The sequence below is a fragment of the Armigeres subalbatus genome, chromosome 3, assembly GCF_024139115.2.
Source record: "Armigeres subalbatus isolate Guangzhou_Male chromosome 3, GZ_Asu_2, whole genome shotgun sequence".
In the NCBI taxonomy this organism is placed as follows: Eukaryota; Metazoa; Arthropoda; class Insecta; order Diptera; family Culicidae; genus Armigeres; species Armigeres subalbatus.
Window position 1 is genome coordinate 407319117 of NC_085141.1, and position 17608 is coordinate 407336724.

At 38.6% G+C, this 17608-nt stretch overlaps 1 protein-coding gene across 1 annotated transcript; it reads left to right on the forward strand.

Annotated features, from left to right (window-relative positions):
• The first annotated feature begins 1065 nt into the window (after positions 1-1065).
• Positions 1066-15877, forward strand: LOC134224132 (uncharacterized). Its single transcript, XM_062703385.1, has 4 exons — positions 1066-1573; positions 14844-14981; positions 15400-15532; positions 15611-15877. The coding sequence occupies exons 1-4, from the start codon at positions 1423-1425 to the stop codon at positions 15678-15680; spliced, it is 492 nt and encodes a 163-aa protein (XP_062559369.1). The 5' UTR covers positions 1066-1422; the 3' UTR covers positions 15681-15877.
• Positions 15878-17608: the final 1731 nt, after the last annotated feature.

Consider the following 17608-nt stretch of genomic DNA (forward strand, 5'->3'; position numbering starts at 1 on the left):
CAAGTCCTCCTCAAGCATGAATTAGCTAATTTTGTATCATTCAGTGTTTCTATTGATCGTAACTCTTCGAATTTTTATCTTTTGTGAGTGTTTGCCAACACGCATTTTAGCACCTATATTCTGCTATAATAGCAGTGCATTGCATGCAGTCCTGTGCCTCCTGTAATTAAACGTGCGTAACCCGACTGCCTCGACTTTCTGTGTTAAATTTTGATTAAATATATTTGTGTCACATTACGGATGTAGGAGATTGATTTGAAAAAAGACACAAAACACTTGTTCCTCCATTTATTGTTTTACAATAGGCGAAAGAATATTTGGCTTCTTTGTACATTTTTATTACACGGAAAACCGAACAAATTTACATATACTTACTATTTTTTGGTTATTTTTATTTTAAACTCTCTAATTGAAATGTCTTTACCAGTCATGAGACGATTAATTTCAATTAATTCCACCCCATTGTATTCTTTACTAATACGTATTTCGACCACAACGGTGAGGCCGTCTTCAGTGTCTCGTACTTGACACGACTCGACTCGTCTCCTGACAGGCATTAGAACTTATCAGGTTCGTCCACAGAACACGTCATCTATTCTACGATGTGCACAATTGAAGATCATACCGAAAAAGTAAACAGCAACCATGCGGTAGCGGCAGTCCCCAACGTGATCCCGCATTAGTAAAACAAACAAACCATTGAAAGATATTTCCCGGGGCTTCGACCAATTGAGGGAGCTCTATCGCCACTGACATCGGAAACTGAGAAGCTGTTCCGTCTGGCAGTCTGTACACTGATAGTTGTACTGATAAGCGCCTACCATAGTTTGCCTCATACATACTGCCCACGACATGTTGCAATTTGCAGCATCCATCCATCCACTCGTATAGATAATGATTCGATCTTCGCGGAACGGTCGGTTGGTTGTTCACACAACTGTATTGGTCCCAATTTTGGTGCATCACGTAGGCACGGACGAATGATTGATTCGGCTTTTCCCGAACGCGATCGGCTCATCGAGTTCGGCACTCGAGCTCAGCGCATAAAAGGCGGCCGCGATCGCGACTGGTCTTCCAGTTAATTCTGAAACACCAAAAGTCGCGATCGTAGTCCTCGTCTACGGAGAAGAAGACCGAAGCCGCAAGAGGTTTAGTGAGCAATTCGTGGGAGATAAGGAAGTTCATACTCGAGTGTACTGGTGTGTGATAAGAAAGCATTCTTGTTTTTGACTGACTTTTTGAACTGTAATAGACTTTCCCGATCTTGGGGGATCATCAGTGGAATTGATCGGGTGAACTGAACGTGATAACTAATTGTGATTTGATTTACGTTGTGATTGACGTCTTACCAATTTGAAGCACCTTCAAGTTTAATATCTGTTCGCGCTGAGTGGATCGGAGCATCGGTGCTCAAAGAATTGGATGGTGAAGACGAACCGGTATCGAACGAGCGGTATCAGCAGGGACGTGCCACAGGAAGGACATATACTGGTCGGGGTTCAGCAGCAAAAGTGGCTGATTAATCTACAAGATTCGACCAAACTAGCAGACTTACTTTTTGATCAGTGTGGAGGTAATTTATAATATGTATACTAGCTACCTATTACATATAGTAATACGCATGGTTGGAGTAAAATGAACGCGAACTATGAGGGCGAGATAATGGCGACGTAGTAATCTTTTCTTCATCTTTGTTGGTATTAAATCCTTCACTGGAACATTGTCATCTCGCAGCGCAGAATTTGTTAAGCATTTCTCCACTGATTAACTGCTCAGTTACTTTTCTTTTACATTCGTATAAAATGAGGCTTAAACTATGATACTGCCTATGCCTGGGGAAGTCGAGAAAATGTCTAATTCAGAAAAAAATCATAGACTGAACAAACCCAGAAACTTTTAGCCTGGTTTTGCCTAGTAGCTGCCCATCTTACTACTAGGCTAAGGAAGGCCCCTGATAATCTGAATGGAGCTATGTAAATAATCAATTGAATTAGCCGGTTCAGAATGGCGATAGCGATTGGAATAAACTTCGAGGTGCTTTCTGAAGCATGGACAGCTGATTTTGGGAGAATTTGACATTGAGAATAAATTGCCCATGCTGTCTAGCATATGTTGGAGATAATAACGACGTGTAACAAAATAAAAAAAAACTGATTAATCCACCTAGTGGTGTTTTTTTGTGCATATAAAAACAGTGTTTGACCAGTTTGACCATAACTTTAGAGCCCATATGGCAATCTTGCCAATTTTTAAACGAAACCAATGGGACTAGATTTTCCCTTCGATTGCAACATGTTGCGAATAAATCAGTTAAGGATAAGTACCTTAAAAATGAGTGACATTTGTTTGCGCACGGACAGACATCATCTGTGTATGAGAAGCCAATTCAACTTTTGAAACACGAAATCGTCCTTTCCGTACATTTTTTTAAACTTGGCCTAACGACATTATGTACACGTCCATTATATAACAGAAATTCTCGCCTCTCGTAAGACGTATCGAGTACTATAAGAGTATGAAAAAATCTCGATAAAAACGAGCGGCAACTTGCCGCGTTTGCAAATAACTTCACCATTCTACGATGAGAAATAAAAATGGAAAGAATAAAAGAAGGAATTTCTTAGGTTACAAAAATTTCGGGGTATTGCTGAAGCTTGAAAATAGTTGTTTTATGTGTTTATTATGAAGCCTAAACATTTTTTTAAAACTAGTGTTTATTTGAAGGCACAAGCGCCAGACGGCTTAGCGGAGCCGATAGTCAATTGAAATTGTATAACAATTTCATATTTTGCTTCTTATGTTTAAATGTTAGTGTTAGGGAACCGAAAAACTCGCGGATGGGATAAGGCACGGGGGTTAGGGAAGAACAGTGCATAACGTACCCACAGGGCAAAATGACCTCACTCATAAAATCACTCTTATAATCTTTTGAAGGACATTTATTACCATTACAAGCGAAATCCTTTCATTTTCACTTAAATTTAACGATTTGCGAATGTTTTATTTCACCCGCAAGATTGCCGTTTTAAGGCAAAACAAACGTATTAAGGCAAAACAAACAACCATGCACCACTATGTTACATAGAATTGAGTCAAGAATGGTGGTGAAATTCGAGCGTTTTGACCCGTTTTTAAAACTTATTTTAAATGTGTTAGAAAGTCATTAACACCTCGTTGTTTTGAACAGGAGATCATTGTAAAATGTAGCTAGCTTTGTAAATTTTGCATCTAAACGTAGAAATGGTTCAGCATTCCTGTTTATATAGGTGAAAAAAAGCTTAAGGGGTGCATTTTGGACTGTTCTCTTCTATAAATATCTTGTCCTTAGGTAGCGTCAATTTATTTATTATCAGACTAAGGCCGGAGTGGCCTGTGCTGCACATAAAAGTCTTCTCCATTCAGCTCGGTCCATGGCTGCACTTCGCCAACCACGCAGTCTGCGGAGGGTCCGCAAATCGTCCTCCACCTGATCGATCCACCGTGCCCGCTGTGCACCTCGCCTTCTTGTTCCCGTCGGATCGTTGTCGAGAACCAATTTCACTGGATTACTGAAAACCTTCTGGCTGCGTGCCCGGCTCACCGCAGTCTTCCGATTTTCGCGGTATGAACGATGGATGGTTCTCCCAACAGCTGATGCAACTCGTGGTTAATTCACCTCCTCCACGTACCGTCCGCCATCTGCACCCCACCATAGATGGTACGCAACACTTTCCTTTCGAAAACTCCCAGTGCGCGTTGGTCTTCCACGAGCATCGTCCAGGTCTCGTGTCCGTAGAGAACTACCGGTCTTATAAGCGTTTTGTAGATAGTCAGTTTGGTACGGCGGCGAACTCTATTCGATCGGAGCGTCTTACGGAGTCCAAAGTACGTACGATTTCCAGCCACTATGCGCCTCCGAATTTCTCTGCTGGTATCGTTATCGGCGGTCACCAGTGAGCCCAAGTACACGAATTCTTCAACCACCTCGATTTCGTCACCACCGATAGAAACTCGTGGTGGGTGGCTTACATTGACCTCTCTTGAGCCTCTTCCTATCATGTACATTGTCTTCGACGTGTTGACGACTAGTCCAATCCGTTTAGCTTCGCTTTTCAGTCTGATGTAGGCTTCCTCCATTCTCTTAATGTTACGTGCCATGATATCAATGTCGTCGGCGAAACCAAATAACTGGACGGACTTCGTGAAAATCGTACCACTCAGGTAGCGTCAATGCTTTCTTTTTATGATGATTTCCGTAGTGCAGACGAAAAACAAACGGTAATGAAACAAGCAAAGCGTTTCTACCGCGTGGATGAGAACAAGGTGGACGTGGCCCTACGAAAGGGAGACGAGGGGATGGAACAACTTCCGAAAACTGTGATGTACTTCCGAAAACTGTGAACAAGGCCAATGTAGTCTAAAACAAGCATTCCCAGCACATCTCCAATGTCCTAATCATATGGTTTCTCATGGACCCGGAGGGATGCATATGAGCCGGACCTGGCAGCATCGTGTTCGGCACTGCTTCAGACAACGCGATTGATGTCCTGAAAGCTTGCCCCACATCTCCCTCGATTCTTGTTCGTGAGCCCTATTCGATAGAAACGCGCATCTAGTAAGTAGTGATTAGACATTAGTTTTGAAATTTTTCGGCATTTTTTCAGAACATTTTGCAAAATATGGCAAAATTTATAAGGGACCTTGAAGAGTCGCTGATAGTTATTTACTCATGATTTTTTTAGCTCATATTGTCCATAACGGATGTTTCTTACACTCAATTGAAGGAACTGGCTTACTCTAAAGTATACATCATGGAGAACGGGGATTTTATAATCGTGACAAATCATGAACAAATTACTGATGGTTGGGTCAAGAAAATCTAACTCGTAAACACTGTTGTTCTTCGTTGGGTTGATTAAACCCAACTTTGAAGTAGTCGGAATCGCAATTGGAAGCAAAAGGACCACGTGGTGTAGTGAACCGATGAATGTTTTGTTAGCACGTGCTGTTTGTATGGCAGATAAATTTTGCAAATATACGAGAGCCTTGAGAAATGATAGTCAAATGCGGTCATGAAGATCCTTTTCTCGAACTACTTGGAGTTTTTCTGAACGAATCATCAGAGTAAAAGGGCCATAACGGACACATCACTTATCAGTGTGAATCCAACGATACCTACCCATTAAAAAAGGTCCTTCCTGTGATATTGTGGAGACGCAGAGATAATCGGGGAAGGGTCGTTAGGCCGAAACCCATTCGGCCGAAAGCCTTTTGGCCGAATACCACTAGGCCGAACAAACCATTAGGCTGAAACCTATCTGGCCGAACACACCATTAGGCCGAAACCTATCTGGCCGAATGGGTCATCCGGTCATATAGGATATTTGGCCTAATATGTCATTGGACCGAATAGTTCTCCGGAAGTTCCTTTAGGAATTCCTCCGGAAGTTTCTTTAGGAATTCCTCCGGAAGTTTCTTTAGGAATTCCTCCGGAAGCTTCTTTAGGAATTCCTCCGGAAGTTCCTTTAGGAGTTCCTCCGGAAGTTCCTTTAGGAGTTCCTCCGGAAGTTCCTTTAGGAGTTCCTCCGGAAGTTCCTTTAGGACTTCCTCTTGAAGTTCCTTTAGGAGTTCCTCCGGAAGTTCCTTTAGGAGTTCCTCCGGAAGTTCCTTCGGGAGTTCCTCCGGAAGTTCCTTTAGGAGTTCCTCCGGAAGTTTCTTTTGGAGTTCCTCTTGAATTTTTCCGTGAAAATAAATTTGAAAAAACGAAAATTTCAAGCTCGCTAAAAAGTAAATTCAAGCTCGCAAGACCAAAGGCCTCTTATGGATGATTGGAATGAAAAATTAAGAGCCTTTCCAAATGTTCTACTCAACCAGACAAGTTCACGCCCTATTGGAATCTGTTGCCCATTGTTTATGGCATCGCCCGTCGGAACTAACAATAACGTTTAGCGGACAGATTGCATGACTGCATTATCGCTAAGGTTTTGTCATCTACCTTCCTAATGCATACCGATAAGGACCAAGTAGTAAGTTCACACCGTTTCACTGGTAGAGAAAGCAACGAGTAGTAAGTACACTTGGAAGCCAAGTAGGTAACCTTTCAACATGTTTACTACTTGCATTCATGTATCCATGCAGTGTGGATCGATCTTCGTTTCTAGTTCTTAGAAAAACAAGATCTGTTCAATTATTTTTATTATTATTATTATTATTAATTTTTATTATTATTTTATTCAGCATCCCAGTCGCAACTACTCATAATTATATTAGTGTACACACATTACACAGTGAAAATCTACAACATGAACAATAGTATAATAGAAGAAGCCGGATCAGTTCTTTTTGTGTGGTATTGGGCGTATTTCTTATGTAGTGTAATAAGTAATAACGGGACCTCCGCAACCATAAGAATAAGGGAGACAAGCTTTTGAGTGAATCAATAACTATTTTGCATTGATTAGTTTGAGAAGAGTTTAAAGATACCAAATTATATTTGATTTCATTGCGGCAAAAAAATATTTGTATAGTAAATTTTCCTCACTAAATCACCTATTAGATCACTGCGGAGTTATTGTACATACCTGGACTTCTGGATACTTTGAAAATCTTACATATCCTGAGATTAACACTTGACCTTCTTCATTAGCTGGTTGTATGCAAACTATCCGGTCCTTCCCCTTGTAGATCAGGTTCGCGTTCTATTACCTTGAATTTTGATCGGAGAACTTGTCAGCAAGATATGCTAGATTTTGTTTTTCTCTTGCTTCTTCAGTCAAGCAGGTACCCGGGAACCATCACACAGGTCATTTGGAAGCCAACCAACAATCTGGTCACTGACTGGTGTTAATTGCCAACGATCCATCTTGTTTATTTTTAACCCGTCCAATTATCTTCTTCCTTGAAAACTTATCCAGTATGGCGAAAGGCATCTAAAGTTTATTTTCTCGAAATTATGATACCTTAATCGAAAAGTATTTGGTAAGCGTAGTAGCGGATACCTTCCGGCTTAACTGTTACCATATATTTTTCCCGATAAAGTTCCCCGTTTCCAGAAATCCCACGTTAGATGTGTTTCGCCATACACATTTCTGGCGGTTAACTAATGCTGGCCATTTGCGCATAGGTATACGATAGCGCCTCGTTGCTGGCAGCGGCGGGTAGAAAACCAGCCACTGTCAATAACTCATTCTCACAGGAATTTGTTCTGAATTCTCCCAGGAATTCACTCTGAACTCCCATAGGAATTCATTTAGAATTCCCCCAAGCGTGTGTTATTCAAAGAATTCTGGATGAGCACTAGGATTAACTCTAAGATAAGCTTCTGAAGAGACACAAAGATGATTTTTTCAACAAACTTTAAAAAATTCCTGAAAGAACTCCAGAAGGAATTCCTGGAAGAGCTCCTAAAAAAACTCCGAGAGTATTGCTTGGAATAACTCCAGGAGCAATTTCTTGAGGAACCTCTGAAGTGTTTTCTGAAGGTGCTTCATGAAGAATTTTCGTAGAAACTCCAAGAAAGATTCCTAGATGAACTCCACTAAATCACCTATTAGATCCCTGGGAGTTTATTTTTGTTGAATATTTTTTGTTGAATAACCAGCCCATCACAGTCCAAAATATAGGGGAACTGTTCCGATCTCCATCTCACTGTATATATATATATCCATCTCATCACTAAACAAAGAAATACGGCACCAAATTCGTCGCTTCTTTTTGTCAACATGCGTGCACAATGCTGAAAAAAATCACAAAAATAATAAACAAACCAAATTCCTCTAGTTGTTTTTTACTTATCACGTTTATAAATCCTCTGATTACAGCCTATTACAACGATAAAAAAAAAAATAATGTCTTTGAAAAAAAAAGTTCGTTGTACGAGAAAGGCAAAAAAATCAGAATACATATTCTTATCAATCAAAACAATTATGTTATTATTTATGATACTGCCATCCGTCTTTTTATTTCATCTTTACAGTAATCAAGAAGTCTATTTTTCGCTTTTTGAACAAGAATGAAGTATATCCCCCGATCCAAACCAGCACATCTCTTGAAAAGCTATTGGTTTTCTATTTCTGAAGACATAAATCTAAAACTGGCTGGCGTTGAAGAAAGGTCCTTTCTCGTCCAGGACATGGAATTGAAATTTGGTGAGAGAATGGCATTATATATATTTACCAAATTATATTGAAATTATATGATCATATACCATGATATCATGGCACGTAACTTTGAGAGGATGGAGGAAGCCTACATCAGACTGAAAAGCGAAGCTAAACGGATTGGACTAGTCATCAACACGTCGAAGACAAAGTACATGATAGGAAGAGGCTCAAGAGAGGTCAATGTGAGCCACCCACCACGAGTTTCTATCGGTGGTGACGAAATCGAGGTGGTTGAAGAATTCGTGTACTTGGGCTCACTGGTGACCGCCGATAACGATACCAGCAGAGAAATTCGGAGACGCATAGTGGCTGGAAATCGTACGTACTTTGGACTCCGCAAGACGCTCCGATCGAATAGAGTTCGCCGCCGTACCAAACTGACTATCTACAAAACGCTTATAAGACCGGTAGTTCTCTACGGACACGAGACCTGGACGATGCTCGTGGAGGACCAACGCGCACTGGGAGTTTTCGAAAGGAAAGTGTTGCGTACCATCTATGGTGGGGTGCAGATGGCGGACGGTACGTGGAGGAGGCGAATGAACCACGAGTTGCATCAGCTGTTGGGAGAACCATCCATCGTTCACACCGCAAAAATCGGAAGACTGCGGTGGGCCGGGCACGTAGCCAGAATGTCGGACAGTAATCCGGTGAAAATGGTTCTCGACAACGATCCGAAGGGAACAAGAAGGCGAGGTGCACAGCGGGCAAGGTGGATCGATCAGGTGGAGGACGACTTGCGGACCCTCCGCAGACTGCGTGGTTGGCGAAGTGCAGCCTTGAACCGAGCTGAATGGAGAAGTCTTTTATGTGCAGCACAGGCCACTCCGGCCTTAGTCTGATGATAAATAAATGATCATATACCAAAAAAAACCATCAGGTCACCCGATTGAAGCGATTTGGATAGGGAGAGTGGAATTGCCAACTTATTATTGTTAACATCTCGTGGATAAAGGGCGGGCTCTTCTCCCAATCAATTGGGTCAATCTGGGAAATGAGGGCTAGATTATAACATTGTAGTACGAACTTTCTTCTGGAAGGAGATTCTCTAATCATCCCGTGGATTCGCAAAAGTGTCTCTGGTTATGGAACCACCTCACCCATTTTTGGCCCTTCATACAGGAGTCTGATGTAATACAAACAGTAGTATAATCATTATCAAATCGTTTGTCAGATACGACCAGTGCTATCGGCAGGTGTCTTGCTACAATAGATGGTAGTATCATCATCAATATGTCATTGGACCGAATAGGTCATTTGACCGTATAGGTTATTTGGCCGAATATGACATTTGTCCGAATATGATATTTAGCCGAATATGACATTCGGCCGAAAATGACATTTGGCTGCATATGACTTATGGCCGAATATGACATTTGGCCGAATAGGACATTTCACCGAATATGACATATCGCCGAATAGGCCATTGAACCGAACATGTCATTTGGCTGGGCAGAGCATTTGGCAAAATACGTCATTTGAGACAAATGAGGTGTAAAAAGTGGGACGTCTTACTTCTCACTACTTATTTCCTACTTCTCACTGTGAAAGGGAAAAGTGCGAAGTGAGAAGTGAGACGTCTCACTACTTACTTCGCGCTTCTCACTTTTCATACTGAGAAGTAAGACGTCTCACTTCTCACTTCTCATTTCTCACTTCTCACATCTCACAGTGAGAAGTGAGAAAGAAGTAGTGAGAATTGAGACGTCTCTCCTTTCATACCTCATTTCTCACTTTTCGAATTACCTATTCGGCCAAATGCCCTGCTCGGCCAAATGACATGTTCGGTTAAATGACCTATTCAGCCAAATGATTTGTTTGGCAAAATAACCTATTCGGCCCAATGGTCTGTTCGGTCAAATGTCCTATTCGGCCAAACGGCCCTTCCCTGAGAATCACGGCTTATGAATAGCAAAAATCACCTACTAATGTACTTTACGTTTTCCTAACAGACTAACGTGATCGGCGCCGTTATTGATCATTGTATTTATTGAATTACTTAAACTTGCACAGTGAGAATGATCTAATCTGAGGCTAATCTCAGTTGTGCAATTTCACTGATTTTGGGTAATCACGGAGCAGCAACCATAGCTATATACAGTCAGTCAAAGCAAAGCTAAACTGGATTATTAGAGCTAAAGAGACTTTCAAAATTTGATCAACTGAAAGGTGAGAGGAAATAATCTGATCCACAATTTTCAAATAACTTTTTGAATATGAGATTTTATAGGCTTTTCCTTGGCCTTTTGTCACTTGTAATCGAAATATCGGCCAAAATTTAGACCAAATGATTTGACATGTTGATTTTAGAGATGAAACAAATATTTTTTGTTTGCTCTAGATTACTCACAATGTCCTCGGGCTTTGTTATTGATTGGCCCTGTAAATTATGAAATTGTTCTTTTTCACAAACCGTGATTCTTGATTCCGGCGCCTTTTTGGGGGGCCAACCCGGCCAACCACTCGCTACGGCGCTGTGTAAAAGTTATTAAAGACAGTATTGTTGGACCGTCCTGTCGTGACCCTGGCGAATTTTTCAGACTCGACCGTTCGTCGCTACAATTCTCAGCAAACTAAATGTTTATTCCGAAATATTCACATAGGGGATTGAATAAAGTTTTCTTGCATTCTAAAACAGTTCACTACACGTGCGTTAGAAATACTTCACAGAAGTAAATATATATTCTAATTGAAAAAAAAAATAATTGCAAAACCACGTTTTAGTAAAGAGAATCAATACTCTTAAGGTTTGTAATGAACAAAGAATGACTAAACAGCTACACCTCTTATATCCTTGATCTTTGAAGGAATATTCTTGTTATCAATTCATTTTTCGACATGCTTGAACTATTGAATAAAAGCAAACGACTCGTAAAGGGAGAAAAATCGATTCGCGATTCGCTCCAAATACATTTCAAAATCGACCATAAACAAACACACAATCACTCTGAATTTAATTCCATTCCTAGCCTCATCCAATCCAAACTCAAGTCTAATCCAATCCAAATACGACCATTCCTAATTCTCAATGACTATCAAATCCAATTCAATCATATCAAATTCTATACAAATCCTAAATACTAATCCATTCTAAATACAATTCAAATCGTATTCGAATTCAATCCAAAATCATTTAAAATCCAATCCAAATTAAATCCAAACCGAATCAAAAATCAATTCAAATCCAATCCAAACTTCATCTAAATATAATCCAAATCCAATCAAAATTCAATTCATATCCAGTCCAATCCTAAATCTAATCCAATCCCAAATGTCAATCAAATCAAAATTAAATATAATCCAATCAAAAAAATTTGAATCGAATTCAAATCCAAATCAAATAATTCTAAATCACCCTCAAATATAATCCTAAGCAAAACATAACGACTAAAAATGGTTGCAGTAATTTAAATGCAATTTAATCTGGTAACATAGATGTTGCAGCAATAATTGTGAAACGTGTGTGCTGCTAGGAATTTGAATGCAATCTAAATCCGATCCACATCCGATCCAAATCCAGATCAAGACTCAAATTTATCCCAAATTCAACTGAAATCCAATTCCAAATCCTATCCAAATACAATCCAAATCTAACCAGGTTTTACAATCTAAATCAAATCCAATTTAAATCCAATATAAATCCAACAAAAATTCGGTTCAAGTCTAAGCCGAATGCAACACAAATTAAATCAAAATCCATCCAAATCCAAATACAATCCAAATCCAATCCAAGTATAATATAAAAATAATCCAAATCTAATTATAATCCAATCCGAATACAACAAATCCATTTCAAACCCATCCAAATCTATTCTGAATCAAATCCAAATAAATTCCAAACACAATTCAAATCTAATCAAAATTCAATCCAAATCCTATTGAAATCCAATCCAAATCAAATCTGAATCAAAACCAAATTAAATTCAAATGCAATCCAAATTCAAAATAAGTAATTGTAAAACCATGTTTTAGTAAGAGAATCAATTTTGTTTTATTTCTGATAGCTTGTAATCTTGATCTTACACACTACACTTCCTCCCTCCTCATATCCTTACGTGATTAGTGTATGGCTTCATAAATCTTTGATGAAAACGGTGCTGATCACGAGAAAAGAATACGACGAGATTTCTTTCTTATAGGAACTTTTTTAATCTCTCTGGACATAGAGTATGATCGTGCTCGCAACACAAGAAGTGACTGAAATTGCGTGGGAAGATTGATAATGACTCTTGATCATAAATTTCTTCCAGATTTGATCCTTGAAAACAATTCTTGAAAAAAATCGAAGGAATTCCCGTTGAAAATTTTAATCACGTCGAAATATTGAATTTCAAAGAAAATTCCGAAGATATTTCCACATAAAGAATTTATAGTAGCAATGAAAAAGAATTGCAAGTGGAAATTCAAAACAATTACCACTTGAAAATTTTGGAAAGCTTCCTTTTGGAAAATCAGGAAAATTTTCCTATTCAATGGAAATGGAAATTCAGATAAGATTTGCTTTGAAATTTAAAATTATTTTCTGTGGAAAATCTGAGGAATTTCTTGAGGAAACTCAGTAGAATGTGATGTGGAAAGTATTTCAAATGAAATTTCCAAAGATTGCTTTTCCTTTTTTCCTTTCAAAAGATTTTTTTGTAGTTAAGAAGAAAATCTTGAAAAACTCAGAAGTCCCTTACTTTTAGGAGTGATCTCGAATCCGTAGATTTAGATTTTTACAATGCTAAACCCTCGGGAAAACGATGTTTGTCCCAACTCCGGAGCGGAATCGCCGATTGAGCAAATTGTTCAATAGCAAAAAATAAACAACATTCGCTGACGAACGGAACTTATTGCCAAAAAATCGGATAATGCTTACTAACAAGAAGTGAGTCTTACACGGACGTCACTCTTCATTCGTTAAGCTGAATCGATTGTTATGAAGGTCTCAAGGTCGATATTTGAGTGATCCGAATACTATTTGAGGTGAAAAGTGAGGAATGAGGCATTTCTCACTTCACAATATACAATAGAAGTGGGATACCAGAAGTAACAATTAAGAAATGATAAGTAAAAAGTGAGTGTGAGAAAAGAAAAAATCGAAATGACAAGTAAGAAGTGATAAATGAGAAGTGAGAACCGGAAAATTAGAAATAAGTGGTGAGAAGTAAGAAGTGTAGTGTATAATGATTTTATAAATACTACACCCAACCAGTGGATGGCAGATTTTAATACAGTTCTGCATAAGAACCTTCCAAAAACTGTATAATAATTGGGCATATACAATTTTTGAAAGATTTTAATACAATCGTTGTATTTAAATTATACAGATTTGTATTATTTTAATACAATTTCTGTATAAAAACTTACAGATTTGTATATGCCACGTTTTTATACAATAATTGTAAGATTTGTTTTTTGGGTGTACTTATTCAATAAAATGAGAGAAGTGAGAAGTTGAAAAATTCAGAAATGGCTTTGTGAAATGATGAATTAGGAATAAGGTGTGAGTAACCAGAAGCAAAAGTGATAAATTAATCATTATTCCCTTTATCTTCTTCCTCCATTCTTCTTTCTTCGTTTTTTCTTTTCCATCTTTATTTTTCATTCTTCTTTCTAACTCGGCTTTCTAACGTGGGTTTGTTCTTTTTCCTTCTTCCTTGTTCGTTACTTCTTCTTCCTTTTAACTTTTTCTTTTTCCTTCTCCCTTCTACTTTTTTCCTTCTTCTTTTTGATTTTTCCTTCTTCTTTACGCTTTCTTTCTTCTCTCTTCTTCCTTTCCATCCTTCCTTCTGTCTCACTTCTCACCATTTATTTTTCACTACTCACGTCTCGCTTACAAATTATCATGCCTAATTTTCCCTTTCGTACTTATGCATCACTTCTTATACTTTTCGCTTGTTACCTATCACACCCCACATCTCATATTGACTTCACACTCCATATTTTTTCACTTCTCCCTTCTATTTTTTTCACTTCTCACTACTCACTTCTGTCATTACTCACTACGTACTTCGAACATCTCATTTCTTACATCTCACTACTCGTTTCTCACTCTCCATTTCACAGTATCCAGTTCTTACTTCTCACTTGAAAACATAGGTGAGGAAACAAATTTCATACATTCGACAAAATGATGTTTAGTCAAATGGTTTTGCCAAATGACCTTAACCCTTTCGTGCAATTAGTGTACTGCCTATGATCCATCTTTGGTGGGTTTCCTAATTATCTGGGACAAATATGCGATTGTGGGCAGTGTACGAGAGACAAACATATATTAACAACATTTCAGTTGTTTCAGAAATAATTTCTGTGTTATTTCTAAAACCAATAAATCGTATGAGCTTCGGCTGTTTCAATGAGAAGCTTCACTTGTCATAAGACGAGTTTGTACAATCCCATTGAATTCCACCACTTAATTGTATCTCGACAGATACGTATTTCGACCTCAACAGTAAAGCCGTCTTCAGTGTCTCGTACTTGACTCGACTTGTCGAGTTTAGAATTTCCAAGTGTTTAATGGCTGTCGAATGTATTGAACTCTTTGTTGAATATTTGTTAGTTTTTCGGAGATCTTCTGTGAAATTGTTTTGTCTTCCATGAAGAATTTCCAAATCTTTATAAGCCTAGTTTCTTTTAAGACACGTCAAATAACGTCATGATAATCCATATAGGTGATCTATTTAATAAGTAACCATCTTGCTTATGCCTCTTCATTTCCAGACTGTAACAAAATGGCTTGCCTTCCACAATCAGCATTCGCAGTGCACAAACTGCGTAAGCCGCAAAACGAGAAGGATCTTGCTGTGGCACGCCTCAGCACCGATAAGCAGGACGCGCCGCGCTACACAACGGCAGTAAGTAGATCAAGCCACTCATGGGTGTTATCATTAGAAATAACAAAACCGAATCCACCAGAAAATTGCTCCTGCTTGGAAACAAACGAAGATTCTTTGCGAGAATGATGCTGAATTTCGGACGACTTAATCTTAGGCAAACATATTTACGTAACGCTCCTTAACTCAGCGATTGAGATGCGAGAATCCACTAAGTATAAAGACCGCTTCGATGTACGACGTGTTCACGACTAGGTAGCTCACTTTTCGTAACTTGCAGCTTTTGGTTGCAAAATATATCATGTTTTCTTAGAAACACATTATGGAAATTAGGCGCTGAAATTAAAGTTGCGTATACGCCGCTTTGCTACATTGTTGCAGTATTTTTCCGATCAACAACGATTCTAAACTTAAAAAAAAAATGTTCTCTCATCTCTTCACAGCGCTTGACCTCACACCGGTCAAGTATAGCGATAAGCTGATGAACAGCATCTGGGGCCTCTACAATCGCTATTCACCGCACAACTTCAAGAAGAACAACGGTTCCAGCGAGCAGTACTTTGGCATGCAACAGCCGTAAGTCATTTTCAAATAACAAAACAAAACAAAAAATGTGCAAATAAAATTTAATGTTCTTTTCTTGATATTTTGCAGATTTGCTGTTGCATGCGCCGCTTCAGAGCCATCGAATTCTGAAGCCAAGTACGGCCCAAACAAGAAGTGAGGAGGTGCTTTTTGGGAGCCGTTAGTTCGTTAGTTGGAACTAGAATGTAGTGATATATAGATGTGGTATCCACCGTGATATGTTTGTTTGGCGTAGGGTTTCAAAATTTATGACTTTTTTTTATAATTATACGAGAACAAAGAATCTAATAAAGTATATGATGATATGCTCATAGATAGGAACACAATGTAATAAAATTTTCTTGTAATTTTTCTATCTTTCGTAGAATTGAAAGAATGCTGAATAGGAATATTTACCCAAGAGGGGGGGATGGTCCAACAATAAATTCCAAACTATCATCAAACCCGTTTTTTTTTTTTCTCCTTAATGTTCAGTTGTTTTAAAGCTAATGTCCCGCGTTTCACGGGACGCAGCATTTTTCAACTTCATTTTTCAATGTTATACCAATTATAGACTTACAAGCATGTTTTTGGTGTATTCATACTTAAGACAGTGACGTAGTCTAAATAGGCGTCCCGCGTTTCGCTGGACGCTTGCTTGTCACATTAATCAAAGTTTTGTTTATTGTGAATTTCAATAGTATCCAATTCCATGCTACCCAGATTTTTCCTCTGACATTGCTGAAAAATCTATATAGGGTAAGACGGTATAATGCGCCCCACCTGGCCAAAACGCCCCTCTTTGATTTCTAGAAAACTATAACTAATTAAGGGTCAAAATCAGTTGGTACTTATAAGTATTTGTAAACCCATAATACTATGTGATTGCAGAAGTATTTTTGTATTGCACAATGAAAATAATAGCAAAATACAAAAAGTTACAGTAATGTAACTTTTCATGTTTGTTTGCTCAACATTCTGGAGCGACGCTAGCATACTGTCCGCAAAACTTGCACTGGAACACTCAGTTGGGCAACAAAATTACTTTTCTCAGTGGTTAGTATGATATAAAATTGCTTCCATCTTCAAAAATGTAACGATTTTCGAAAACATGTTTTACTGGCCAAAACGCCCCAGTGTAGGCAGGACGATATGCCCTTACCAACTGGACACAAGCGCAGCGAGCCTGCAGCAGTTGCTTCCAAATTGTATGGAAAATATTGAAATGTAATTCACACCTGCTTGAATAGACCTATGTTAGTTTTTAAATGTCAAGCGCATAAGGATTTGATTATCATGGGAATGATAAAATACTAATGAAGGGCAATTAAATGTCTTTGATTGAGGTGGGGCGTATTGCCCAGGCACTTTTTAAAATTCATTTTTTCACGACTTTGCGAAAAAGCTTTATTACGTGTTATCTGAAATATTTTTATAAGACTACTCATGGGCAATGCATTTGCGACTTCCTGGACTACCAAATAACACAAAGTTTGCATAAATTGCGTTGAAAAGTAAAAAGTTATCAAGGAGTTGCCTTAGGGGGGGCATATTATACCGTCTTACCCTAAAGCAGCTCGAAAACTCTGAGATTCTGTGTAGATCTAGCTTAGTATGCAAGGGAGGCTCACTAGACCTAGATGGAAGGCCAACTGGAAGTGATTTTCATTGAAATAAACAGTCGGTACCGTGGAAGCACCATATTTGACGCAGGTCCAAACTTGGCGCACTCTCAAATCAAATGATGCAGAAAACCTATTTTCGCCAAAAATATATCAACGAATCAAGCTAGATGGCTTTATTTGCTCTTCTTCTTTGCATATATGGCATAAAAAGCATATTATTGATGAAGAATCAACGTACCCGAATAAAATATATGGAAGTCATACTCATAATGCGTCAATTTTTTTCTTTCTTAGCCACAATGCTAAGGATCGAATGATCATTTTTCCACGCAAAATAACTTTTGTGAGAATCTTTTACCCCTACCTACAAACAGCTGAGCATTATGAGTAAGCTTTACCTTTTACGTTGAACATTGCAACATTCGAACGCATTTTTCAACCCAAAATGTTCTGCGTCAAATTA